The sequence below is a fragment of the Macaca fascicularis genome, chromosome 19 (assembly GCF_037993035.2).
Source record: "Macaca fascicularis isolate 582-1 chromosome 19, T2T-MFA8v1.1".
Taxonomy (NCBI): Eukaryota; Metazoa; Chordata; class Mammalia; order Primates; family Cercopithecidae; genus Macaca; species Macaca fascicularis.
Genome location: NC_088393.1, coordinates 864,117 through 889,201, shown reverse-complemented (window position 1 = coordinate 889,201; position 25,085 = coordinate 864,117). Strand labels below are relative to the sequence as shown.

Below are 25,085 nucleotides of genomic sequence, written 5' to 3'. Positions count from 1 at the left end.
ACTGTAAAATGTTCTTTACTTTTTTTTTTTTTAAAGGAACAAATAGCAAAGGATTTGCTTTCAGGGGAAGAAGAGGAAGAGACACAGTCATCTGCTGACGACCTCACCCCGTCCGTGACCTCCCACGAGGCCTCCGACCTCTTCCCTAACCGGAGTGGGTGTAGGTGACTCTGTCCCCATCCTCCACCGCAGCCAGGCCCGCCGCCAGGCAGTCGTGATGCTTGACGAAGGGTCCTTGGGCTGACACAGGCCAAGAGCTCATCACAGTTGAGGGCATCTGCCTGGTGGGAAGTGTCAGTAGCCCTGGGGGTGCTTTGTTCTCCCCTGCGCTGGCCAGTGAGCCTGGACTCTCAGAGCGGTTCGGTTTAAACAAGCAGGGAACGTGTTGGTTCCCCTAGCAGATCCAGGGACAGCATCCCCAGAACCGTCCTCCCTCACAAGCCTCTGTGCTGGCTTTCCTGGGAGCTGAGGGCTCGGGGCCCCGCGGTGCAGCCGCCGCCTAGAACGGAAGGCCTCTTTCTTCAAAGGTGCATCCTGGGTCGTGGGTCCCGGGCCCATCTGTGTACCCAGCGTCTGGCCAGGGAGAGGGTCACGGCCTGGGGATCAGGCGGATGGAGAGTGGGAGTGGAGGGTCTTTGCCCAGAGGAGGGGTTGTACGGGCTGCAGGACCCTGGGGGACCTGCCTCTGTTTTCCCAAAGCTCATTTCCTGGCTGATGAAGACAAAGAGCCTGGTTCTTCTGCCTCCTCCGACACCGAGGAGGACTCTCTTCCTGCCAACAAATGTAAGAAGGTGCGTGGCTCTGCCCTGTCCCCAGCCCGGCATCCCGGCCGTGGCTCTGCCGTGTCCCCAGCCCGGCATCCCGGCCGTGGCTCTGCCGTGTCCCCAGCCCGGCATCCCGGCCGTGGCTCTGCCGTGTCCCCAGCCCGGCATCCCGGCCGTGGCTCTGCCCTGTCCCCAGCCCGGCATCCCGGCCGTGGCTCTGCCGTGTCCCCAGCCCGGCATCCCGGCCGTGGCTCTGCGGTGTCCCCAGCCCGGCATCCCGGCCGTGGCTCTGCCCTGTCCCCAGCCCGGCATCCCGGCCGTGGCTCTGCCCTGTCCCCAGCCCGGCATCCCGGCCGTGGCTCTGCCCTGTCCCCAGCCCGGCATCCCGGCCGTGGCTCTGCCCTGTCCCCAGCCTGGCATCCCGGCCGTGGCTCTGCGGTGTCCCCAGCCTGGCATCCCGGCCGTGGCTCTGCGGTGTCCCCAGCCTGGCATCCCGGCCGTGGCTCTGCGGTGTCCCCAGCCTGGCATCCCGGCCGTGGCTCTGCGGTGTCCCCAGCCTGGCATCCCGGCCGTGGCTCTGCGGTGTCCCCAGCCTGGCATCCCGGCCGTGGCTCTGCGGTGTCCCCAGCCTGGCATCCCGGCCGTGGCTCTGCGGTGTCCCCAGCCTGGCATCCCGGCCGTGGCTCTGCGGTGTCCCCAGCCTGGCATCCCGGCCGTGGCTCTGCGGTGTCTTCAGCCTGGCATCCCGGCCGTGGCTCTGCGGTGTCCCCAGCCTGGCATCCTGGCCGTGGCTCTGCCGTCTCCCCAGCCTGCCGTCCCGGCCACAGTAACCGAAGCTGGGTCCTGCTGAGCCCTCTCCCTGGGTTTGTGCCTCTTCTCAGAGGACGTGCTGCTCAACCTCAGGGTGGGCTGGGACCGGCCCCAGGTGCTTTGGACTGGAGCCTGGGTCCCTGCTGCTGACCCAGAGTGTTTGTCCTCCGACATCCTGTCTGGGTCTCTGCCAGGCCGGGTGTCAGGACACAGCCCCCTCACATACCCAGGCCTCTGCCTCCCACCCTCAGACCCCAGAACTGGACATCAGCAGGTAGACTGCACAGATGGGTCTGGGGCCTGGGCAGCGGCCCCTCCACCTGAGCCCGCCACAGCACGCTGCAGCCAGCCTCCCGCCCGGCTTGCGTGCTCCTCAGTGTCCTGATTCCCAGGCCCTTGCTTTGCAGGAGATCATGGTGGGACCTCAGTTCCAAGCTGATCTCAGCAACCTGCACTTGAACCGGCACTGTGAGAAGAGTAAGTAGGGCCTGGGGAGAGGAGGCGAAACCCAGTTCTGCTGGGGAGTGGCCTGGCTGGACGTCGGACCCTCGAACAGTCTTGTCAGGTCCCCTGCCTGCGTCGCTCACTGGGGCAGCTGAGCCTGTGGCTGAGGAGGTGGGATGCTCTCTTGGCTGCAGTGGGCCTGTCGCTGCCTGCCCCTGCCCAGCTCGGTCCCTCAGAGTCTGCTTCCATCACCCTGCACAGCCAGACCCTCAGCAGCCCATCCTGCCCCTGACCCAGCCCTGCCCCGCCCTTGACTCCAGCCGTCTCCCCCCGGCCAGGGCTGCGGCGTTCGATGGCTCTGTGCCAGGTTAGACAGTTCTCCAGAGACCTGCCGGGTGTTGTGGTGCGCCCCTGCCTTCTCCGCTCCTCTTCAGGGCACTCCCTTTCCTGGACCTGATCTTTGTCTCTTTCCCGCTAGAGTTCAGAACCGAGCCTCTCTTGCCCCTTCAAGGCATGGAGTCACGTGCCCGTTGACTTGGGTCTCGTGTGTCTTGCCCTGGAGCCCTCGCAGGCCCTGGGCCGGTGCTCCCAGCTCAGGAACCTTCTCCAGGGTGATTCAGTGGTTGAGACTGGCGGTGGGAAGGGATAGGCAGGTGTAGCAGGAGTGCCGAGTCCAGGGAGACAGGGACCCTCCGTGAAGAGAAGCCATCCTCCTGGGGCTGGTGGGAGGTGCCCTGTGTGAGAAGAGGATGGAGCCAGGACGGCGCAGCCAAGCTGCTGGGACATCCAGAAGGCAGGGTCAGAGGGGACACATGGGACCCTCACCCAGAGTCCCTGGCCTTGGAGTCTGTTGTCAGGGCCCTTTCCCCACTCTGACTCACCCCCCCATGAGGGTGCCCTGTCCGGAGCAGCCAGAACTTCTTCCCATGGGATGCCAGCTGGCCCCTCCCCCTCAGTATAACGCCTGTGGCATTCGAGTCGTCTACGTGGTTGTGTGTGTCTTGTGTATTGCCCTGTGGCCCTTGGTTTGGATGCCGTGGTTGTGTGTGTCTTGTGTGTGGCATCCTGGTCCTTGGTTTGGATACCACATGTACCCACGCTTTCTTTTTTTTTTTTTTTTTTTTGAGACGGAGTCTCGCTCTGTCACCCAGGCTGGAGTGCAGTGGCCGGATCTCAGCTCATTGCAAGCTCCGCCTCCCAGGTTTACGCCATTCTCCTGCCTCAGCCTCCCGAGTAGCTGGGACTACAGGCGCCCGCCACCACGCCCGGCTAGTTTTTGTATTTTTAGTAGAGACGGGGTTTCACTGTGTTACCCAGGATGGTCTCGATCTCCTGACCTCGTGATCCGCCCGTCTCGGCCTCCCAAAGTGCTGGGATTACAGGCTTGAGCAACCGCGCCCGGCCTACCCACGCTTTCTGCCGTGGGCTTTGGTCGCCGTTGATTCAGTTGTGGGCTGTGAACTCCCTCGTGTGCGTTGTTAGTGGACATAGGCACTTGGTACTTGATGGACAGTGGGGAGTTGCGTGGTGGATGTGTGCTTAGGGCCACGCCTGAGTTTCTCACTGGTGATTTGTGGGGGTCGGTGGTTGATGGACGACGGGGAGTTGCGTGGTGGATGTGTGCTTAGGGTCGCACTTGAGTTTCTCACTGGTGATTTGTGGGGGTCGGTAGTTGATGGACAGCAGGGAGTTGTGTGGTGGATGTGTACTTAGGGCCACGCTTGAGTTTCTCACTGGTGATTTGTGGGGTCGGTGGTTGACGGACAGCAGGGAGTTGCGTGGTGGATGTGTACTTAGGGCCACGCTTGAGTTTCTCACTGGTGATTTGTGGGGGTCGGTGGTTGATGGACAGCAGGGAGTTGCGTGGTGGATGTGTGCTTAGGGCCACGCTTGAGTTTCTCACTGGTGATTTATGGGGGTTGCTCCACATTCTCGGTGTTTGCCGCCGAGGGTGAATTTGCCTGAGTCTTACCCTCCTGGTGGATACGGACTTTTGTTCCATTGTGGCTTTAATTGGCATTTCCTGCCGGTGTCCTGGCCGTTTGAATGTTCTCTCTTTGCGTGCTCAAAGCTTTCCCCCGTTTTGGTGTCTTTCTCTTTCGGGTTTGTAGTCGTTCACATGTTCTGGAAACCAGTCTTGGTGGGCTCTGCTCCTGTGTCCTCCGGCTTGGGGCTTGCCCATTGACTCTCAGTGATGTCTTTAATTTTAATATAGTCCAACTTACCAATCTTTATTTGAATAATAATGTGTTTGTGTTCTATTTGAGGAGTGTTTGTTTACCCTCAGGCTCTGGACGATATTTTCCATGCTTCCTTCTAGAAGATTTATTGTTTTTCCTTTCACATTTAAAGCTGTAATCCAACTTAGTTTAAATTTTGGTGCATGGTGGCCGGGCGGGTGGCTCACACGTGTAATTCCAGCACTTCGGGGGGCCAAGGCGGGAAGATTACTTGAGGTCAGGAGATTGAGACCAGCCTGGCCAACATGGTGAAACCCTGTCTCTACTGAAAATACAAAAATTAGCCGGGCGTAGTGGCGGGCGCCTGTAATCCCATTGGGAGACTGAGGTAGGAGAATTTCTTGAACCGCGAGGCAGTGGTTGCAGTGAACTGAGATCGCACCACTGCACTCCAGCCTGGGCCACAGAGCGAGACTGTCTCAAAAAAATAAAAAGTAAATAAATTTTGGCGTGCGGCGTGAGGTGGTGTGAAGTATGGGTTAGGGTTAGGTATTTTTTTCCATGTGGCTGTGCAGTTGCTCCAGCACCATCTACAGCGTGAGGTGGTGTGAAGTATGGGTTAGGGTTAGGTGTTTTTTTCTATGTGGCTGTGTGGTTGCTCTAGCACCGTATATTGAAAAGACCATGGCTGGGCACGGGGGCTCACGCCTGTAATCCCAACACTTTCGGAGGCTGAGGCGTGTGGATCACCCGAGGTCAGGAGTTCGAAACCAGCCTGGCCAACATGGCAAAACCTTGTCTCTACTAAAAATACAAAAATTAGCCGGGAGTGGTGACGCCCACCTGTAATCCCAGCTACTTGGGAAGCTGAGGCAGGAGAATCGCTTGAACCTGGGAGGCGGAGGTTGCAGTGAACTGAGATCACACCACTGAACTCCAGCTTGAGCGACAGAGCAAGACTCCGTCTCAAAAATAAAAACAACAAAAGCCCATTCCCTCCCCCACTGAGTTGCAGCAATGCGTTTGTGATAAGGTGCCTGTAGGTGTTTCTTGTCTCACCCCGAGTCATCACCATCGTCTCAGTTATTACAGGTTTACAGGGAAGTCCGAGGTGGTGCAGGTCTTCCAACTTTGTAAGTTTTCGTTGCATATCTATATCAGTTACTTATTTATTTATTTTTTTTGAGGCGGAGTTTCGCTGTTGTTGCCCCGGCTGGAATGCAATGGTGCGATCTGAGCCCACTGCAACCTCCGTCTCCCAGGTTTAAGCGATTCTCCTGCCTCGGTCTCCTGAGTAGCTGGGATTACAGGCATGCACCACCACACTCGTCTAATTTTGTATTTTTAGCAGAGACGGAGTTTCTCCATGTTGGTTAGGCTGGTCTCGAACTCCTGACCTCAGGTGATCCTCCTGCCTCGGCCTCCCAAAGTGCTGGGATGACAGGCATGAGCCACCGCGCCTGGCCACATATCTGTGTAAGTTTTAAGATTAAAACTTATGTTTTTGGCAACCGATAAGTGTTAATCTTTTTTTTTTTTTTTTTTTGAGGTGGAGTCTTGCTCTGTTGCCCGGGCTGGAGTGCAGTGGTGTAATCTCAGCTCACTGCAACCTGTGCCTCCTGGGCTCAAGCAGTTCTCCTGCCTCAGCCTCCCGAGTAACTGGAATTACAGGTGCCAGCCACCACGCCTGGCTAATTTTTGTATTTTTAGCAGAGATGGGGTTTCACCATGTTAGCCAAGCTGGTCTCAAGCTCCCGACCTCAGGTGATGCACCCGCCTCGGCCTCCCAAAGCGCTGGGATTACAGGCGTGAGCCACCGTGCCTGGCCCATACATTGATTTTCAAACGTTAATTTATCTGCACGGTGGAATAAACGCGCTGCCTGGCCGTGAAGTGTTCTCTGTCGTGTTTGTGTATCACGTGCACTCAGTCCTCATTATTTGTGGATTCTGTACTGGCGAGTTGCCTGCTTGCTAAAATGTATTTGAAACCTCAAATCAGAACTCGCGACACTTTTATGGTCAGGTGCCAGCAGATGTGTGTAGCGTGGCAGTGAAGGTGAGTTACCTGAGTGTATTTCCAGCTGAGGTGGGACAAGGTGCTGCTCTGTCTCGTCTCTTGGCCCTTTTACTGCGAGCAAGCGCCTTTCCTGCCGTGTGCTTAATGCCATTTTCCACATCGTTGTGCTTTCTGTGGGCGAATTTACGGTTTAACATGGCGCCTAAATGTGGCGCCGACGTTCTGTCTGGTGTTCCTCAGTGGAAGAAGGCTATGATGTGCCTTTCAGAGAAAATTCGAGAAACTCCACTCAGGCGTGAGCTCTGGTGCTGCTGGCCGTGAATTCAGCGTGAATGAATCCATAAGGTAGATTCAATGAGACGGTGGTCCCCATCCTTGTTTGGCACCAGGGGCTGGTTTCGTGGAAGACAGTTTTTCCACGGATGGTGGAGTAGGGGGCGTGGTTTCAGGAGGAAACCGTTCCACTTCAGATCATGAGGCATTAGATTCTCGTAAGGAGTGTACAGCGTGCAGCCCTAGCGTGTGCAGTTCACAGTGGGATTTGTGCTCCTATGAGGATCTGATGCCACCACTGGTCTGACAGGAGGTGGAGGTCAGGCAGTGACGCTGGCTCGCCCGCCGCTCACCTCCCGCTCTCCCGCCGCTCACCTGCTTGCCTGCTGCTCGCCTCCTGCTGTGCGGCCAGTTCCTAACAGGCTGTGGACCAGTAGTGGTCTGTGGTCTGGGGGTTGGGAACCCCTGCAATAACACAGTTTTTAAAATTTAAATGTTATTTATATATCTTTTTTTAATTTAAATTTTATTTATCTTTTTTAAATTTAAATTTTATTTATTTATTTATCTATTTATTTTTTAGACAGAGTCTTGCTCTGTCACCCAGGCTGGAGTGCCCTGGTGCGATCTTGGCTCACTGCAGCCTCTGTTCCCAGGCTCAAGTGATTCTCGTGCTGCAGTCTCCTGAGGAGCTGGGGCCACAGATTTGCGCCACCACACACCAGAAAAGTTTGTGTGTGTGTATTTTGTAGAGACCAGGTTTCATCTTGTTGCCCAGGCTGGTCTCAAACTCCTGGCCTCAAGTGATTTGTCCGCCTCGGCCCCCCAGAGTGCTGGAGTTACTCTCATGAGCCACTGCACCCAGCCTGCACTAGGCATCTTCGAGTGGACGTCGGAAACAAGTTATTCATAGGTTGATGAAAATGCTGTATTTCCCCTGGGGCAGTGATTACATGCTCGCCGTGAGCACCTGGATTAATGGAAATCAGCACATGGGTATCTAACGCCTTCCTTCCTCAGTGTGATGTGCTCACATTTACGATTTTTGCATGTATGTTCATGGAGGTACTGGCCTGTCCTTTTATTTTTATTTGTCCGTGTCTGGTTTTGGTACCAGAGTTATGCCGCTTTCATGAATGTGTTTGGAAGTGTGCCTTTTTCCTAACCTCTGGAGGAATTATTCTTTAAGATGTAAGCGGCTGGGAGTGGTGGCCCACGCCTGTAATCCCAGCACTTTGGGAGGCTGAGGCGGGTGGATTACCAGGTCAGGAGTTCGAGAACAGCGTGACCAACATGGTGAAACCCTGTTTCTACTAAAAATACAAAAATTAGCTGAGCATGTAAAAATATTGTAAAAATACAAAAATCAGTGCGCACCTATAATCCCAGCTACTCAGGAGGCTGAGGCAGGAGAATCACTTGAACCCGGGAGGCGGAGGTTGCAGTGAGCCGAGATCACTCCATTGCACTCCAGCCTGGGCGACAGAGCGAGATTCCATCTCAGAAAAAAACAAAAACAGAAAAAGAGTTTTATCAATTGTATTACTCTTTACAAAGAACTAACTTTAGCCTTGTTCATGTCTCTCTATTGCTGGATTTCTGTTTTTTACTTTTTTTGTGTGACAGGGTCTCACTCTGTTGCCCAGGCTGGAGTGCAGTGGTGCAATTTTGACTCACTGGAAACTCTGCCTCCCGGATTCAAGCGATTCTCCTGCCACAGCCTCCTGAGTAGCTGGAATTACAGGCACCTGCCACCACGCCCGGCTAATTTTTGTATTTTTAGTAGAGATGGGGTTTCACTATGTTGGCCAGCCTGGTCTCGAACTCCAGACCTCAGGTGATCCATCCACCTCGGCCTCCCAAAGTGCTGGGATTACAGGCGTGAGCCACTGCGCCCGGCTCTTTTACTGATTTTTAATTGAATTGCACTGTGGTCAGAAAACATACTCTGTGATTTCAGGTCTTTGAAATTGATTACACCTTGCTTTGTGACCAGTATTTGATCTATCTTGGAAAATGTTTTACGTGTCTGAAAGGAATGTGCGTTGTGCAGTTGTTGGGTGCAGGTGTCCGCGTATTTGCCATGGATCCGTTGGGTAATTGTTGTTCACATCGTCTGTATTCTCACTTAGTTTTTTTGGCTGCTTGTTCTATTTACGGAAAGATTGTTAGTGACCTCTGATTGTGGATTGTCTATTTCCTCTTTTTAATTCTGTCCATTGTTACTTCACTTCGCAGCTTTGTTATTAGGTGCATACACACATTAAAATTGCTTTGTCTTCGTGTCGAATTGTTTCTTTTACGATTGTGACATGTGTCTGTAGTGATACTTACCAAAAATAAGTGCTTTATCTGCCCTCAGTGTGACCACGGCAGCTTTTTGTTCGTTTAGTGTTTGCGTGGTTTTTTCCCATTTGTTTTACCATTCTAGATTCCTATATTTGAAGTGTATTTTCTGTAAATGGCACATGTTTAGATCTTGTTTTTGAGGCGGAGTCTGTGGAGTGCAGTGGCGTAATCTCACTGCAGCGTCCACCTCCACCTCCCTGGTTCAAGCAGTTCTTCCACCTCAGCCTCCCAAGTAGCTGCGGTTACAGGCGCCCATTACATCGCTATTTTTAGTAGCGATGGTGTTTCACCATGTTGGCCAGGCTGGTCTCAATCTCTAGACCTCAAGTGACCTGCCCACCTCGGCCTCCCAATGTGCTGGGATTACGGGCGTGAGCCACTGCACCTGGCCTGTTCTTTGTTTCTTAATTTTTTTATATCTTCTTTTGGATTAAATAGCTTTATTTTGTCCTCCTGTTTCAGCTTATAAGTTTTAGTTTTAATGCTTATCCTAGAGGTTACAATATGAATTATTGACTTATCACAGTCTACTTTTTTTTTGAGGTGGAGTCTTGCTCTGTCGCCCAGGCTGGAGTGCAGTGGTGTGGTCTCGACTCACTGCAACCTTCGCCTCCTGGGCTCAAGTGATTCTCCTGCCTCAGCCTCCCAAGTATCTGGGACTACAGGCACATACCACTATCCCCAGCTAATTTTTGTATTTTTAGTAGAGATGAGGTTTCACCGTGTTGGCCATGCTGATCTTGAACTCCTGACCTCCAGTGACCTTAGCCTCCCAAAGTGCTGACATTACAGGCGTGAGCCACCACACCGGGTCTCACAGCTTTAAATAAGTACATTCTATTTCCTCTACAATGCACGAAACAGTTTAACTCAGTTTACCTGTCCCCTGACTTTTGTGCTATTATTAATTCTACATATCGGCCGGGCGCGGTGGCTCACACCTGTAATCCCAACCCTTTGGGAGGCCGAGGTGGGCAGACTGCCTGAGGTCAGGAGTTTGAGACCATCCTGGCCAACATGGTGAAACCCTGTCTCTACTAAAAATACAAAAATTAGCCGGTCGTGGTGGCGGCGCCTGTAGTCCCAGCTACTGAGGAGGCTGAGGCAGGAGAATGGCGTGAACCTGGGAGACGGAGGTTGCAATGAGCCAAGATCACAGCACTGCACTCCAGCCTGGGCAACAGAGCAAGACTCCGTCTCCAAAAAAAAAAAAACCAAAAAAAAAAACCAACTACATATCACAAGATTATAACATTGTTGTTTTGAACAGTGAACATTCTTTGTATTTATCCACATATTTCCTCCAGTTTCCGTTTGGGATCGTTTCCTTCAGCGCAGAGAACTTCCTTGGTAATAGCCCTTGTGCTTTCTTTCCGCATTTCTATGTCTGAAAAGTGGATTTTTGCTTTCATTCTTTAAAGAATATTTTCACGGGCATATTTTTCTAGGTTTGCAGGGTGTTTTTCTTTCAAGACTTGAACAGTTTCATTCCATTGCTTTTTGGCTGTCGTCGTTTCTGTTAAGAAGTCAGAGGACTGTCTTACTGTTTCCTTTGAAGTCATCGTGCCCTTTTTCTCTGCTAAATTTTGTTTCCTTTCCCTTCCTTTTATTTTATTTTATTTTTTTACCAGTTTGACGCTGATGTGCCTGTGCACACATCTTTGTGTGTGCTTGTGTTTATCCTGAGTTTCCTGGCTCTGTGGGTTGGTATCAGTCATCAGTTTTGAAGAATTGTTGGCTATTATCTCTTCAGATTTTGTGCTGCCTCATTCTTTCCTTTTTCTGTGACTCATTTCCACGTATCTTAGAGGTTGCTTAACTGTCTTATCCTAAACTGTGTTCTTTCTTTTTAGACTTTCGTTTTGGTTTTCTAAACATTGGTTTCCTTTTGATTCCACTAATTCTGCTTTGTGCTGTGTTCAGGCTGCTGGTGAAAAAGCTGTTTGGTGGGTCCGTTCGGGTATTGTATTTTCCAATCCTGGAAGGTGCTTGAGATTCTGTTCTATAAATTTCAAGTTTCTGCTGAGACCCTTCGGCTTTTTGTCCATTTCCTTAACGTGTTAATCCTAGTTAGACTGAAGTCTTCGTCTGCTGTTAACGTCAGCTGTGTGTAGACCTGTTTTGTTGTCTGATGTTTTCTTGTTTTGTTTGTTTGAGATGGAGTCTCGCTCTTGTCGCCCAGGCTGGAGTGCAGTGGCACGATCTTGGCTCACTGTAACCTCCGCCTCCCAGGGTTAAGCAGTTCTCCTGCCTCAGCCTCCTGAGTAACTAATTTACAGGTGCCCACCACCACGCCCGGCTAATTTTTGTATTTTTAGTAGAGATGGGGTTTCCTCATGTTTGCCAGGCTGGTCTCGAACTCCTGAACTCAGGTGATCGCCCGCCTCAGCCTCCCAGAGTGCTGGTATTACAGGCGTGAGCCACCGCGCCCGGCCTTGTTTTCTTGTTTTATTCTGAGACAGGGTCTTGCTCTGTTGCCGAGGTGAAGTGCAGTGGCGCAATCATGGCTCATTGCAGCCTCGACTCCTGGGCTCAGTCTCACCTTAGCCTCATCCCACCTTAGCTGGGACTAGACGTGCCACGTGCCTGGCTACTTCTGAAATTTTTTGTAGAGATGGAGTGTGCTGGTCTCAAACTCTGGCCTCAACGGATCCTCCTACTTCAGCCTCCCAAAGTGCTGGGATCAGGCCTGAGTCCTCACATCCGGTTAATGTTTTTCTCCGGTGTTTCACCCTTCACGTGAGGGTGGGTGATGAGGTAGGCCGTGAGAGACGGTCTGCTCTTTTCTTGGAGACCACCTCGGTCCACGCAGGGCTCAGGTGTTTGTGGAGACGGAGAAGGGTGGCTGTGGTGTTTGCCGTTGTCCTCATGGGGGCCGTGGGCCCGGCTTGGTGGGGCACAGCCGCGACCTGGAGCTAGTTACCGCGTCAGCTCCCTGCCGTGGAGACTCTCCCGTGTGGAGCTGTTTTCCCCAGTGCGTTGTTCACTTCTCTTCCTGTGCGCTGACTTTGTTTGTTTTTTATCTGTTGGTTTGCTTTGCTTGGGTTCCTGTGTCTCTTTCCTGGATAATCGAGAGGTGCTGGCACTCCAGCCAGACCTGGCCCTGAGCTCTCCCTGCTTTGTCCCCAGTCACGTCCCTCCCCTCAGCTGGAGGCTGCGTCCCTCCCTTTGCTGAAAGCCAATTGCATCTGAGGTCGTGGACTTTTCCTCCCCTCTGTGGGCACATCTGCCACCGGCACCGGCTGCCGGGGCAGGACGTCTCCCCAGCGGTGATGCACCTTCTGGCCATGGCTCCTGAGGCCCCGGGGTTAGAGCGCGGCGGTGTCTGTGGGGGCCGCCGCTTGTCCATGGGACCCGAGTCTCAGTCTCCCGGCCGCTCCCTCAGGCCTCTGCGTTTCAGTGGCTGGTGTAGCTGTGCAGCCCGAAGCCAGCCTCACCTCCCTGGGCTCGCTGCTCACAGCCGCGTCTGCGGAGCCCTTGCTCGGATTCCCCTGCCCCGGTCTAGGCGCCCGCAGCTTCCTCTGAGCCCGGGGCTGGATCGCGCCCCCTGCTGGCCGCTCGCGGCTCCCTGCACGCAGTCGCTGGGACTCAGGCGTGTGCGGCGCCCGGAGCCTGCTCTGGACCCACGAGCGCAGCAGCGCCCAGCCCAGGAGGAGCACAGCGATGGCGGCCGGGGCTGGGGAAAGGGAGGCCGGGACGGTGCCTCCTCCCTGTCACAGGGGCTGAGCTGGCGGCTCCGCGTGTCCTCGCGTGTGTGGGTGCAGATTGGGTTCCTGCAACGTGACCTTTGCCCTCTGCTTGTGCAGTCTACGAGAATGAAGACCAGCTGCTCTGGGACCCCAGCGTCCTCCCCGAGAGGGAGGTGGAGGAGTTCCTGTACAGGGCGGTGAAGCGGCGTTGGCAGGAGATGGCTGGGCCCCAGCTCCCGGAGGGAGAAGCCGTGAAAGACAGTGAGCAGGTGGGGGCTGCCGTGCCGGGGACGGGGGCTGAGGGCTGCAGCGGCGTGGGCCAGCGCTCACACCCCAGTGCCTCCAGGGGCCAGGCAGGGCAGAAGGGAGGGCAGGGGTCAGGTGTGCGGAGGCCTGGGCACTGGAACAGCTACTCAGGTTGGGAGGGGACCAGTTAAAACCACGTATCGGGGAGGAGGTGTAGACGCCTCCGGGTGTCTCTGCGGGGGGTGTAGACACCCCTGATGTCACTCCCTGCATAGAGGTATCGGTGGCCTTGACAGTGCTCAGGAAGGTGGTGTGGACGGCCCTTGATGCCACTCCCTGAATGGTACAGACAGTTCTTGCTGTCGGTTCCTGGGCTGTGCTCATGGGAGTAACCACCACATCCTCTCCCCAGGCGCTGTACGAGTTGGTGAAATGCAACTTCAACGTGGAGGAGGCCCTGCGAAGGCTGCGGTTCAACGTGAAGGTGATCCGAGGTGAGCAGTGGCCTGGGCCCTTCTTCCGCTGCGGCCCTACCCTGGGCACTGCTGACCCGTCTCCCCGGCCGTTTTTGCAGATGGGCTCTGTGCTTGGAGTGAAGAGGAGTGCAGGAACTTTGAGCATGGCTTCCGCGTGCACGGAAAGAACTTTCACCTGATCCAGGCCAACAAGGTGCGGACTCCGCTGCCCTCCTGCTGCCAGGCTCCACCAGGGGCTGCTTGATCTGGGGAGGGGCTCAGGGTCGGAGGCACACAGCACACGGCCGACTGGAGGCCTCGTGTCCGGTGTCCCGTGTCCGCCTCCTCACCGCACGCCCATTGCTGTCTTCTGTAGTTGACTCTGCTGCCTTCTTGGGGCCCCTTTCCCATCCCCGCAAGAACAAGGCTCTGGTTTTGGGAAAGAATGTGGCGAAAGCTGAACTCAGTAGTTTCTGCCTCACATTCCAGCCCGGGGCCCTGGGCACCTCATCTTCATGTCTGTGTCCTCTGAGCAGAGCCTGCTGTCTCAGTGTCCAGCACTGACCCCACAGCACAACCCCTGACCCCTGGGGACCAGGGGTCTCCTGTTCCCTCCTCCAGGGACCCAGGTCCTTTTGCCACCCGGGACACACCCTCACAGCAGGCAGGTGCTGCCGAGCGCCGGGGCCTTCTGCCCCCCCCAGACCTTCCCCACATCCTCTGGGTCTCTGTGTGGCTGCAGCAGCGCCCTCTGCCCTGCGGCTTTTTTTTTTTTTTTTTTTTTTGAGACGGAGTCTCACTCTGTCGCCAGGCTGGAGTGCAGTGGCCGGATCTCAGCTCACTGCAAGCTCCGCCTCCCGGGTTCCCGCCATTCTCCTGCCTCAGCCTCCCGAGTAGCTGGGACTACAGGCGCCGCCACCTCGCCCGGCTAGTTTTTTTGTATTTTTTAATAGAGACGAGGTTTCACCGTGTTCACCAGGATGGTCTCGATCTCCTGACCTCGTGATCCGCCCGTCTCGGCCTCCCAAAGTGCTGGGATTACAGGCGTGAGCCACCGCGCCCGGCCGCCCTGCGGCTTCTTGAGCGATAACTTGCCAGCCAGCCTCTTGGCAGTCAGACATCTGAGGCGGAAAACCTTCCCGTGGCTCTGAGCGGTGGCTTCCCCGCCTCTGTCCACGCCCCGCTTGGGCACTGAGCCCCTTCAGGACCAGTGGGCTGGGCCTGCTCGTTGCTGAGCCTTGCGTCTGCCTTGTGTCCTGGGGCCGTGCTCTGTTTGGGGCCCGATGTCTTCCACTGAAGGGCTGGAGTGAGGAGGTGCCTGCCCGGGGCTGGTGGCACGGCCCAGGACGTTGCTCGAGTGACTGTGTGGTGCCGTGCACAGGAGCCGTGGACTGTCCTTGTCAGACTGCAGCACCGCGTGGTGTTTTGATTGGAGACAGCTAGGGGAGGTGTGGCCGGAGTGTGGTGCTCCCAGGCTACACTCGAGCCCCTGTCAGTTTCTATATCTCCAGGCCGTGTTTCTGGAGCTCCGGGCCGTGTTTCTGTGGCTCCGGGCCGTGTTTCTGTATCTCTGGGCCATGTTTCTATGGCTCTGGGCCGTGTTTCTATATCTCCGGGCCGTGTTTCTATATCTCCGGGCCGTGTTTCTATGGCTCCGGGCCGTGTTTCTGTATCTCCGGGCCGTGTTTCTATATCTCCGGGCCGTGTTTCTATATCTCCGGGCCGTGTTTCTGGAGCTCCAGGCCGTGTTTCTGGAGCTCCAGGCCGTGTTTCTGTGGCTCCGGGCCGTGTTTCTGTATCTCTGGGCCGTGTTTCTATATCTCCGGGCCGTGTTTCTATATCTCCGGGCCGTGTTTCTATGGCTCCGGGCCGTGTTTCTGTATCTCCGGGCCGTGTTTCTATATCTCCGGGCCGTGTTTCTATATCTCCGGGCCGTGTTTCTATGGCTCCGGGCCGTGTTTCTATGGCTCCGGGCCGTGTTTCTATATCTCCGGGCCGTGTTTCTATGGCTCTGGGCCGTGTTTCTATATCTCCGGGCCGTGTTTCTGTGGCTCCGGGCCGTGTTTCTGTGGCTCCGGGCCATGTTTCTGTGGCTCTGGGCCATGTTTCTATATCTCCGGGCCGTGTTTCTATATCTCCAGCCTGTGTTTCTGGAGCTCCGGGCCGTGTTTCTGGAGCTCCCGGCCGTGTTTCTATGGCTCCGGACCGTGTTTGTGTATCTCCGGGCCGTGTTTCTGGAGCTCCGGGCCGTGTTTCTATATCTCCAGGCCGTGTTTCTGGAGCTCCGGGCCGTGTTTCTCTAGCTCCGGACCGTGTTTCTCTATCTCCGGGCCGTGTTTCTCTATCTCCGGGCCGTGTTTCTATGGCTCTGGGCCGTGTTTCTATATCTCCGGGCTGTGTTTCTATGGCTCCGGACCATGTTTCTATATCTCCGGGCCGTGTTTCTGGAGCTGCGGGCAGGTCCTGGCCCAGCCATGAGGGGCTGTGTGTAGCCAGCACACGTTGGTCAGCCTGTTCTCTGGAACGGGACAGGGAGCCAGTGCGTATTTCAGGCTGGCCCTTCGCAGAACAGCTCCCTCTGGACGTGCATTTGAGGTTTGCCCTCCAGAGAGGTTGTCTCGGTCTCACCCCGAGGCAGGACCCCATGTTGTTCTTGCAGCGGTGAGCACGGGGCACCCTTGTTCTGGGTGGCCGTGGGTTTGTTGGCCCAGAGCGTGTCCAGGTGAGGGGGGGCTTTTCCGCCATCACCCGCGGTGGCCACAGCCTCAGGCTCACTGGGGAACGAGCCTCCCGGGTGGAGACGCTGGAGGTGTGGCCAGGTGTGCGCCCAGCTCTGTACCGCCTGCCACGCGGAATGCACTCGCCGTGTGCTCCTTCTCGTCTCCCTGAAGCCTTACGTGCGTGTGGTTTTGGCCTTTATGTGTTACGTTGTGAATTTTGAGTCTGGGGTTCACAGAACCCGTGTGTCCTTCTGTGGTGGTTTCTGTGCACTTGGGAAGCATCTGCTGGGCCTGGAGGGATGTGCTCAGCGGGAAAGCAGGCGCTGCGGGCTTGTGCCTCTTCCTCCCGGGGCGGGGGTCTGTCCAGGAGTCTGTGGACCCGGGGCTGTCACTCCCACTCCCACTGTCACTCCCACTGCCACCCCGGGCCTGTGAGAAGCAGGTGGATGAGGTGGACGTGACCGGCCTGGGGCTCATGGTCTGGGACAGGGTGGGTGAGCAGTAGACGGCCTGGAGGGTCCGTGTGTGTGGCTGATGCTACAGAAGGGAAAGAGGGGTCTCCGGCCAGGAGCTGGGGGGTTCTGAGGGGGCTTGAAACAGGAGGCAGTGCCACGGTGCTCCAAGCCCCCGTTCCCCGTGGTGGGCGTAGCCTGTGGGCCTGAGTAGGGTCATGGGTCGGGGGGTCTTGCGTTATCTGAGAGTGGTGGGTGCTGTGCCCCTTCTGTGCTGTCCCGGAGTCCCAGGAGTCATCCTGGGATGGTGGGGCAGGGGCAGGGGCTGGGCAGTGGGGGACAGATAGCGCCTGACCCCTCCCCACAGGTGCGCACACGGTCTGTGGGTGAGTGTGTTGAGTACTACTACCTGTGGAAGAAGTCGGAGCGCTATGACTACTTCGCCCAGCAGACACGGCTGGGCCGGAGGAAGTACGTCCCGTCCGGAACCACGTGCGTGCAGCGCTCCCCGGCAGTAACGATGGGCGGCCACCCCGCCAGGGGTGGGCACGCGGGCGCCTGGGCAGCACCTCCTGGGTGGGGGCGTCCGTCCTCTCTGCTGCCCCTCATGGTGCCCTCTCCCCACAGGGACGCAGACCAGGACCTGGATGGCAGCGACCCCGATGGCCCTGGCCGTCCGCGCCCGGAGCAGGACACGCTGACTGGGATGCGCACAGGTGAGGCGTGGGGAGTGTCTCCTGCCCTGGGGGCGGCCGTGGGTCTGGGGCCTGTGAGTGAGGCCAGGTGGAGCCTCTCCTCGCTGGTGCCCTGTGCTGGGCCAGCCGTCACCAGGAGTGGGCGTCTGGGTGGTGGAGGGCCAGCCAGGTGATGTGGATGCCGCTCTGCACACCTCGCTGGGAGAAGGGAGGGCGGGCAGGGATTGTGCTTACCCTCTGGGCTTGCTGGAGGGGTGCCCCGCATGCTGAGGTTGGGGTACATATCAGGCCTTAGTCTCCTGGGAGGGCCTGCCTGCCCCAGGGTGGGGACTTAGCCCCAGCCATCAGGACACTCAGGAAGGGCAGGGTGTCCGGAGCCGTCGCCAGCGTCTTGCACCTGAGGCCGTGACGGAGCACACGAGGGCCTCGGGTGGGATTTTCCCACTGTGTCTGATGCCATCACGGGAGGGTCCTTTGCTGCTGGCTCTGCGTTTAGATGGTTGAGGCTGGGAGGGTCACCCCGTTTCCAGAATCTGGTTGTCTCCGTGGTTTGTTTGCTCAAGGGCGTCCCCCTCTGCTGCTTCCTGGAACTGTGGTGCGCTGCGTGTGGGACGGTGCGGCCCCGTGCGCTGCGTGTGGGACGGTGCGGCCCCGTGTGCTGCGTGTGGGACGGTGCGGCTGCGTGTGGGACGGTGCGGCCCCTGTGCTGCGTGTGGGACGGTGCGGCCCCTGTGCGTGGGACGGTGCGGCCCCTGTGCGTGGGACGGTGCGGCCCCTGTGCTGTGTGTGGGACGGTGCGGCTGCATGTGGGACGGTGCGGCTGCATGTGGGACGGTGCGGCCCCGTGCGCTGCGTGTGGGACGGTGCGGCCCCTGTGCTGCGTGTGGGACGGTGCGGCCCCTGTGCTGCGTGTGGGACGGTGCGGCCCCTGTGCGTGGGACGGTGCGGCCCCTGTGCGTGGGACGGTGCGGCCCCTGTGCTGTGTGTGGGACGGTGCGGCTGCATGTGGGACGGTGCGGCTGCATGTGGGACGGTGCGGCCCCGTGCGCTGCGTGTGGGACGGTGCGGCCCCTGTGCTGCGTGTGGGACGGTGCGGCCCCTGTGCGTGGGACGGTGCGGCCCCTGTGCTGCGTGTGGGACGGTGCGGCCCCTGTGCTGCGTGTGGGACGGTGCGGCCCCGTGCGCTGCGTGTGGGACGGTGCGGCTGCGTGTGGGACGGAACTTCCCCAGACGCTGTGTCGACCCTCGCAGTGCCCCAGGCCTTGCTCACACCCTTGTCTCTTGTAGTCTGCTCTGGTGTCACGGATGTGGGCTGTGACCCACTCGGTGGATTTTATGACCTTCTAAAACTGGGGTCTTTAACCTGGGGGCTCACAGGTTTCCGGGTACCTGGTTCTTCTGTATTTGTACAGAGGCTTTTTAGGGAGGGATCCACAGGCTTTGCTGGACCCAGCAGGGTTGGCAGGAGCTGGCACAGGAGTGGCATGGCCGCAGCCTGGTGCCTGTGGGCGGCCCCACCCTCTGTTGCATTCTCTTCACAGACCCACTGAGTGTGGATGGCACGGCCGGTGGTCTCGGTGAGCCTGCGGTGGCCTCTGATGGCCTCCCGTCCTCGGAGCCGGGGCCCTGTTCCTTCCGGCAGCCGGACGAGCCCCCCGCCGGACCCCCATCCCGTCCGCCTCCGGCCCTGGCCGACCCGGCCTCGTACCCGCCGGCTGTCGTCGCTCCGGAGGCAGACGCCGGCCCAAGGCTGGCTGTGGACTTCGCCCTGCCCGAGGAGCTGCCTCTCATCTCCAGCCGTGTGGACCTGAGCGGGGACCCGGAGGGGACTGTGGCCCCTGCGCAGGTGGCTTTGTCGGTCACCGAGTTTGGACTCATTGGCATTGGGGACGTGAACCCCTTCCTGGCCGCCCACCCCACGTGCCCGGCCCCCGGGCTACACTCGGAGCCCCTGTCACAGTGAGTGCCACCCCATGCCCGGAGCTTCCCCGACACTCCAGTGAGGTCCCCCAGCCCTCAGGCTGCGCTGAGGGTTTGCCCCAAGGACAGCGCGGCTCCACGAGCGGCTCTCGGGGCTGCTTTAGGGTTATTCTTGACTTGCATGTATTTTCTGACTGGAGAATACATTCGTGTGGTCCACATGCTCCACAAATAGGGGCAGGTGCCAGGCTCTCCCACCCCTGCTCCAGCCACAAGCTCCCCCCAGAGCACCCGGGCCCTGCTGCCGTAGGTTGTCGGGGAGGCAAGGCTGGGAGTCTCGAGTCCAGCGCTCAGCACTGGGCTGTGCAGGCATGTGGGGCCACCCTGACGCCCCGCGTCTCTCTCCGTGTCTTCCCTGCAGCTGTAATGTGATGACCTGCTGACTCCTGGCCGCGGGCGGCGTATGCGGCCCAGACTGGACTTGGCACTGCCGCTGGGCCCGCCTCTGTCAGTCTTCCTGACCCCTTCCCCCGCCCCGGGCCTCGGGGTGGCACCTCCTCTGCTTCTGAACACGTCAGGACTGGTGTGAGGTGGCTGGGCCGTGCGCCGTTGCCCCGGCCATGCAGACTGGACCCAGAGCCACACACAACGCCGTCAGCGCCCGGCACTGCCACCCGGGTCCAGGCTGCTGCCTGCATGTGGGATCCGTCAGGCAGCCGTGGACAGAAAAGACCCGGCCTTTGGGACTCGGGGCAGAGCCGGCCGCCTCGTCCCTTCCAGCCCGCAGAGGCGAGGGAAGGTGTCACTGCCCCGGCGGGGAGACGGGCAGGACGCCCCGCCCCGCACCAGCAGCCTCCGCCGGGGCACCCTCCGTTCCCTGCTTGGCTCTGTCTCTCCACACCTGGCAGGGCCGCGGGCTGCCCCAGCCCTGGGGGTCGTGGGCAGCTGCTACTCAGTGCCAACCCCGTGGGGCACAGAGCCATATACCTCGCTGTCCGGCCCCCAGCCCGGCCTCCCCTCCCACCCCGTCGTCTCCACTTCAGGAAAAGCCGCACTTTACACCCCCACCTGCCTCTTCCCCTCCATCCCTGTTCCCGATCCTGAGCGGTTGGGGTGGGGGCCCCTCAGCAACCCCAGGCGTGGGTTTGAGGAGACAGGTGACTTACACCCCCTTTGCTGTCCTCCCCTGGTACCAAGGCAGGGAGCCTCGAGAGGAGCTGGCCCTGCCGGCCGTGCAGGGGCCGGACTCCAGCCTGTTTCCCCAGCCCTGCAGGTCTTCCTTCTGTGGGAAGCTTCCCAGCAAGATGGCTTGGAGTCCTGGTCCCTCTTCCCCGACCCCTGTCCGTTTCTGTTTCTGTTTACACGTTGGCGTGGGGTCCTCCGTGGGCCGCGGCGTGCCCTGCCCCGGGCGTCGTCCAGCCTCCTGTGCTCGAGCCCCTTTCTGAGTTGGACTCGACCATCCCTCACCCCACCAAGGACCACACTGTGAAGTGATAACTGCCTTGAACCCCCCCTTGCTGTTTTATTTATTAAACTTGATTTGAAGCCCGGGGTGCCTGGTGGTGGGTTGGGTGGCGGCTGGGGTCGCCCGGGGTGCCTGGTGGTGGGTTGGGTGGGGGCTGGGGGCGCCCGGGGTGCCTGGTGGTGGGTTGGGTGGGGGCTGGGGGCGGCAGGTGTCCCTGTCATCTCACTTGGGGGCCTGCATGTCTGTTGGAGGATCCGGGATAAGTTGTGAGCCACAGAGGCGAGGGGGTGCAGTGGGGGCATGACGTGGTGGGCTCCATGTCCACGTCAGTGAGGGAACTGTGGCCATGAGGACGGGATGTGAGGAGGGCCCACGTCTGGGTAGAGGTGGTCGGCGCTGCCTCCTAGAAGTGACAGTTAAGCTGGAACCTGAAGGGGAATGGCCCTGCTTTGCTGGAAGTTTGCAGGGTCCTGGCAGGCGTGACAGCCGATGCAGAGGACAGAGGCCTGGGTCTACAGGAGAAGCTGAGGGCACAGAGGGCAGCGGCTGGGCGGGTTGGGGACAGTAGGGCATGAGGCTGAGATTTGTTCTTGGTGTGGAAGCCGCTTGAGGTCTGCATTGTGTTTTTTCTTTTATTCTTTTTTTCCAGACGGAGTCTTACACTCGCCAGGCTGGAGTGCAGCGGTGCCATCTTGGTTCACTGCAGCCTCCGCCTCCCGAGTTCAAGCAATGCTCCTGCCGCAGCCGCCCGAGTGGCTGGGACCACAGGAACCCGCCACCACGCCCGGCTAATTTTTGTATTTTTCTGTGGAGACAAGGTTTCCCCATGTTGGCCAGGATGGTCTCAATCTCTCGACCTCGTGATCCGCCCGCCTCGGCCTCCCAAAGTGCTGGGATTACAGGCGTGAGCCGCCGCGCTTGGCCCCTCCTCCTTTTCTGAAGCGCATTTTTACAGGATAGAGAATTCTGAGTGGACTGTGTTTTTCTTTGGGCACGTTAAAGTTGTCCTCTTCACGCCTGCTTTCTATTGTTTCTGATGAGGAATTTTCTCATTCTTCTGTTTTCCTTAATATGAAATCTCTTGTCTCTGACTATATAAATGGTTTTCTTTTGTTTTTGGACTTTGGCCGTTTGTGATGTACCTGGGTCTGGTTCTCTAAACTGAGCTACTTCGACCTGAGGGTGGGTGCATTGTAACAGATTTTGAAGTCTTGATTGTTATTTCTGCAAATATTTGTTTTCTTTTTCTTTCTTAGAGTTCCATTTCTAGAAGAGTATTTCTCAATTTTTTCTGATGTCCCACTCTGTCTTTTGGGTCTCTGGTACACGTGCCACGTCCTGGGTGTTGTCCCACAGGTCCCTCCAGTCATGTGTCACGGCCGTGGGTGTCCCACAGGTCCCTCCGGTCATGTGTCACGGCCGTGGGTGTCCCACAGGTCTCTCCGGTCGTGTGTCACGGCCGTGGGTGTTGTCCCACAGGTCCCTCCGGTCATGTGTCACGGCCGTGGGTGTTGTCCCACAGGTCCCTCCAGTCATGTGTCACGGCCGTGGGTGTTGTCTCACAGGTCCCTCCAGTCATGTGTCACGGCCATGGGTGTCCCACAGGTCCCTCCGGTCATGTGTCACGGCCGTGGGTGTCCCACAGGTCTCTCCGGTCGTGTGTCACGGCCGTGGGTGTTGTCCCACAGGTCTCTCCGGTCGTGTGTCACGGCCGTGGGTGTTGTCCCACAGGTCCCTCCAGTCATGTGTCACGGCCGTGGGTGTCCCACAGGTCCCTCCGGTCATGTGTCACGGCCGTGGGTGTTGTCCCACAGGTCTCTCCGGTCGTGTGTCACGGCCGTGGGTGTTGTCCCACAGGTCTCTCCGGTCGTGTGTCACGGCCGTGGGTGTTGTCCCACAGGTCCCTCCGGTCGTGTGTCACGGCCGTGGGTGTTGTCCCACAGGTCCCTCCGGTCGTGTGTCACGGCCGTGGGTGTCCCACAGGTCCCTCCGGTCATGTGTCACGGCCGTGGGTGTTGTCCCACAGGTCCCTCCGGTCGTGTGTCACGGCCGTGGGTGTTGTCCCACAGGTCCCTCCGGTCGTGTGTCACGGCCGTGGGTGTTGTCCCACAGGTCCCTCCGGTCGTGTGTCACGGCCGTGGGTGTTGTCCCACAGGTCCCTCCAGTCATGTGTCACGGCCGTGGGTGTTGTCCCACAGGTCCCTCCGGTCGTGTGTCACGGCCGTGGGTGTTGTCCCACAGGTCCCTCCGGTCATGTGTCACGGCCGTGGGTGTTGTCTCACAGGTCTCTCCGGTCGTGTGTCACGGCCGTGGGTGTCCCACAGGTCCCTCCAGTCATGTGTCACGGCCGTGGGTGTTGTCCCACAGGTCTCTCCGGTCGTGTGTCACGGCCGTGGGTGTTGTCCCACAGGTCTCTCCGGTCGTGTGTCACGGCCGTGGGTGTTGTCTCACAGGTCTCTCCGGTCATGTGTCACGGCCGTGGGTGTTGTTCCACAGGTCTCTCTAGTCATGTGGCCACAAATGTTGTCTAGCAGGTCTCTCCGGTCGTGTGTTACTGCCCTGGGTTTTGTCCCACAGGCCTCTCCAGTCACTCATGTTACAACCCTGGGTGTTGCCGCACAGCAATCTCTTTGTTCTATTTTTTTCTTTCTCTGTGCTTGTGTTTGAATAATTTTTTTTTTTTTTAATTTTTTGGAGACGGAGTCTTTGTTGCCCAGGTTGGAGTGCAGTGGTGCGATGTCGGCTCACTGCAACCTCCACCTCCTGGGTTCAAGTGATTCTCCTGCCTCAGCCTCCCGAGTAGCTGGGACTACAGGCGCCCGCCACCAATTTTTATATTTTTAGTAGAGACGGGGTTTCACCATGTTGGCCAGGCTGATCTCGAACTCTTGACCTCAGGTGATCCACCTGCCTCAACCCCCCCAAAGTGCTGGGATTACAGGCGTGAGCCACTGAACCCAGCCCTTTTTTTTCCGAGATGGAGTCTTGCTCTGTTGCTCAGGTTGGAATGCAGTGGCGTGATCTCGGTTCACTGCAACCCCTGTCTCCCGGGTTTACGCCATTCTCCTGCCTCAGCCTCTGGAGTGGCTGGGACTACAGGTGCCCGCCACCACGCCCGGCTAATTTTTGTATTCTTAGTAGAGATGGGCTTTCACCATGTTGGCCAGGCTGGTCTCAAACTCTTTTTTTTTTTTTTTTTTTTGAGACGGAGTCTCGCTCTGTCACCCGGGCTGGGGTGCAGTGGCCGGATCTCAGCTCACTGCAAGCTCCGCCTCCCGGGTTCACGCCATTCTCCTGCCTCAGGCTCCTGAGTAGCTGGGACTACAGGCGCCCGCCACCTCGCCCGGCTAGTTTTTTTTTTTTGTATTTTTTAGTAGAGACGGGGTTTCACCGTGTTAGCCAGGATGGTCTCGATCTCCTGACCTTGTTATCCGCCCGTCTCAGCCTCCCAAAGTGCTGGGATTACAGGCTTGAGCCACCGCGCCCGGCTGGTCTCAAACTCTTGACCTCGTGATCCCCCCGCCTTGGCTTCCCAAAGCGCTGAGATTACAGGCCTGACCCACTGCGCCTGACCCAGAAGTTATACCCTTAAGACCCAGTCCAGGGATGCCAGGGCCTTCGGCAGCAGGAACCAGGAGTCGTCATCCACATCATGAGATTTCGGTGCTTCGATTTCTCTGCTGCCCACACTGACCTTATTCTCAGGGGCAGTACCCTTTGTGGTGACTGAGATGGCACCAGAAGCTGCAGGCCCACAACCTTGCATCTGTGATTCCTGTGGGAAGCCTGTGTCTTGCCCAACAGTTCCAGTAAAACTGGTAAAGTTGGCCGGGCGCGGTGGCTCAAGCCTGTAATCCCAGCACTTTGGGAGGCCGAGACGGGTGGATCACGAGGTCAGGAGATCGAGACCATCCTTGCTAACACGGTGAAACCCCGTCTCCACTAAAAAATACAAAAAACTAGCCGGGCGAAGTGGCGGGCGCCTGTAGTCCCAGCTACTCGGGAGGCTGAGGCGGGAGAATGGCGTGAACCTGGGAGGCGGAGCTTGCAGTGAGCTGAGATCCGGCCACGGCACTCCAGCCTGGGCGACAGAGCAAGACTCCGTCTCAAAAAAAAAAAAAAAAAAAAAAAACTGGTAAAGTTTGTTCCTGGGTGTCACGCCCATAACTGAATCAGGAACTGCCGAGCAGAAAGGGTGTCCTGGGCCGGGCGCGGTGGCTCAAGCCTGTAATCCCAGCACTTTGGGAGGCCGAGACGGGCGGATCACGAGGTCAGGAGATCGAGACCATCCTGGCTAACCCGGTGAAACCCCGTCTCTACTAAAAAATACAAAAAACTAGCCAGGCGAGGTGGCGGCGCCTGTAGTCCCAGCTACTGGGGAGGCTGAGGCAGGAGAATGGCGGGAACCCGGGAGGCGGAGCTTGCAGTGAGCTGAGATCCGGCCACTGCACCCCAGCCTGGGTGACAGAGCGAGACTCCGTCTCAAAAAAAAAAAAAAAAAAAAAGAAGAGGTGTCCTGGTTGGCCAGGCCTGGGTCCCTTGTTCCCCTTTGGTAGCAGGACAGTCCCTATGGAGGAACAGTAAGAGGGAGGAGGACGTGGGCA

The 25,085-nt window shown here is 57.8% G+C and overlaps 2 protein-coding genes across 7 annotated transcripts in view; both read left to right on the top strand.

The window, feature by feature from the left end:
* Positions 1 to 20,565, top strand: part of MIER2 (MIER family member 2) — a 37,537-nt gene extending 16,972 nt beyond the window's left edge. For 4 of the 6 annotated variants that reach the window (XM_005587308.5, XM_045378407.3, XM_045378404.3 and 1 more), the window contains exons 5-14: positions 37 to 160; positions 700 to 791; positions 1,982 to 2,051; positions 12,646 to 12,797; positions 13,187 to 13,268; positions 13,349 to 13,443; positions 16,769 to 16,893; positions 17,029 to 17,117; positions 18,638 to 19,055; positions 19,438 to 20,565. In XM_005587308.5, coding sequence (XP_005587365.1) covers positions 37 to 160; positions 700 to 791; positions 1,982 to 2,051; positions 12,646 to 12,797; positions 13,187 to 13,268; positions 13,349 to 13,443; positions 16,769 to 16,893; positions 17,029 to 17,117; positions 18,638 to 19,055; positions 19,438 to 19,459 — 1,269 coding nt within the window. In that variant the 3' untranslated portion in view covers positions 19,460 to 20,565. The remainder of the gene's footprint in view (positions 1 to 36; positions 161 to 699; positions 792 to 1,981; positions 2,052 to 12,645; positions 12,798 to 13,186; positions 13,269 to 13,348; positions 13,444 to 16,768; positions 16,894 to 17,028; positions 17,118 to 18,637; positions 19,056 to 19,437) is intronic. The other 2 variants (XM_045378406.3, XM_045378405.3) reach the window with 1 other exon arrangement.
* Positions 20,566 to 21,716: 1,151 nt separating this feature from the next.
* On the top strand, positions 21,717 to 23,119 carry LOC123570201 (uncharacterized). Its single transcript, XM_065536098.2, has 2 exons — positions 21,717 to 21,877; positions 21,918 to 23,119. The coding sequence occupies exons 1-2, from the start codon at positions 21,850 to 21,852 to the stop codon at positions 22,985 to 22,987; spliced, it is 1,098 nt and encodes a 365-aa protein (XP_065392170.1). The 5' UTR covers positions 21,717 to 21,849; the 3' UTR covers positions 22,988 to 23,119.
* The last annotated feature ends 1,966 nt before the right edge of the window (positions 23,120 to 25,085 follow it).

Bases quoted from the DNA above. Each gene is read 5' to 3' on its own strand.
- LOC123570201 (XM_065536098.2), top strand. From the start codon at position 21,850: ATGTGTCACGGCCGTGGGTGTCCCACAG. The intron at 21,878-21,917 runs GTCCCTCCGGTC...GGTGTCCCACAG, and splicing joins CGGCCGTGGGTGTCCCACAG to GTCTCTCCGGTCGTGTGTCA.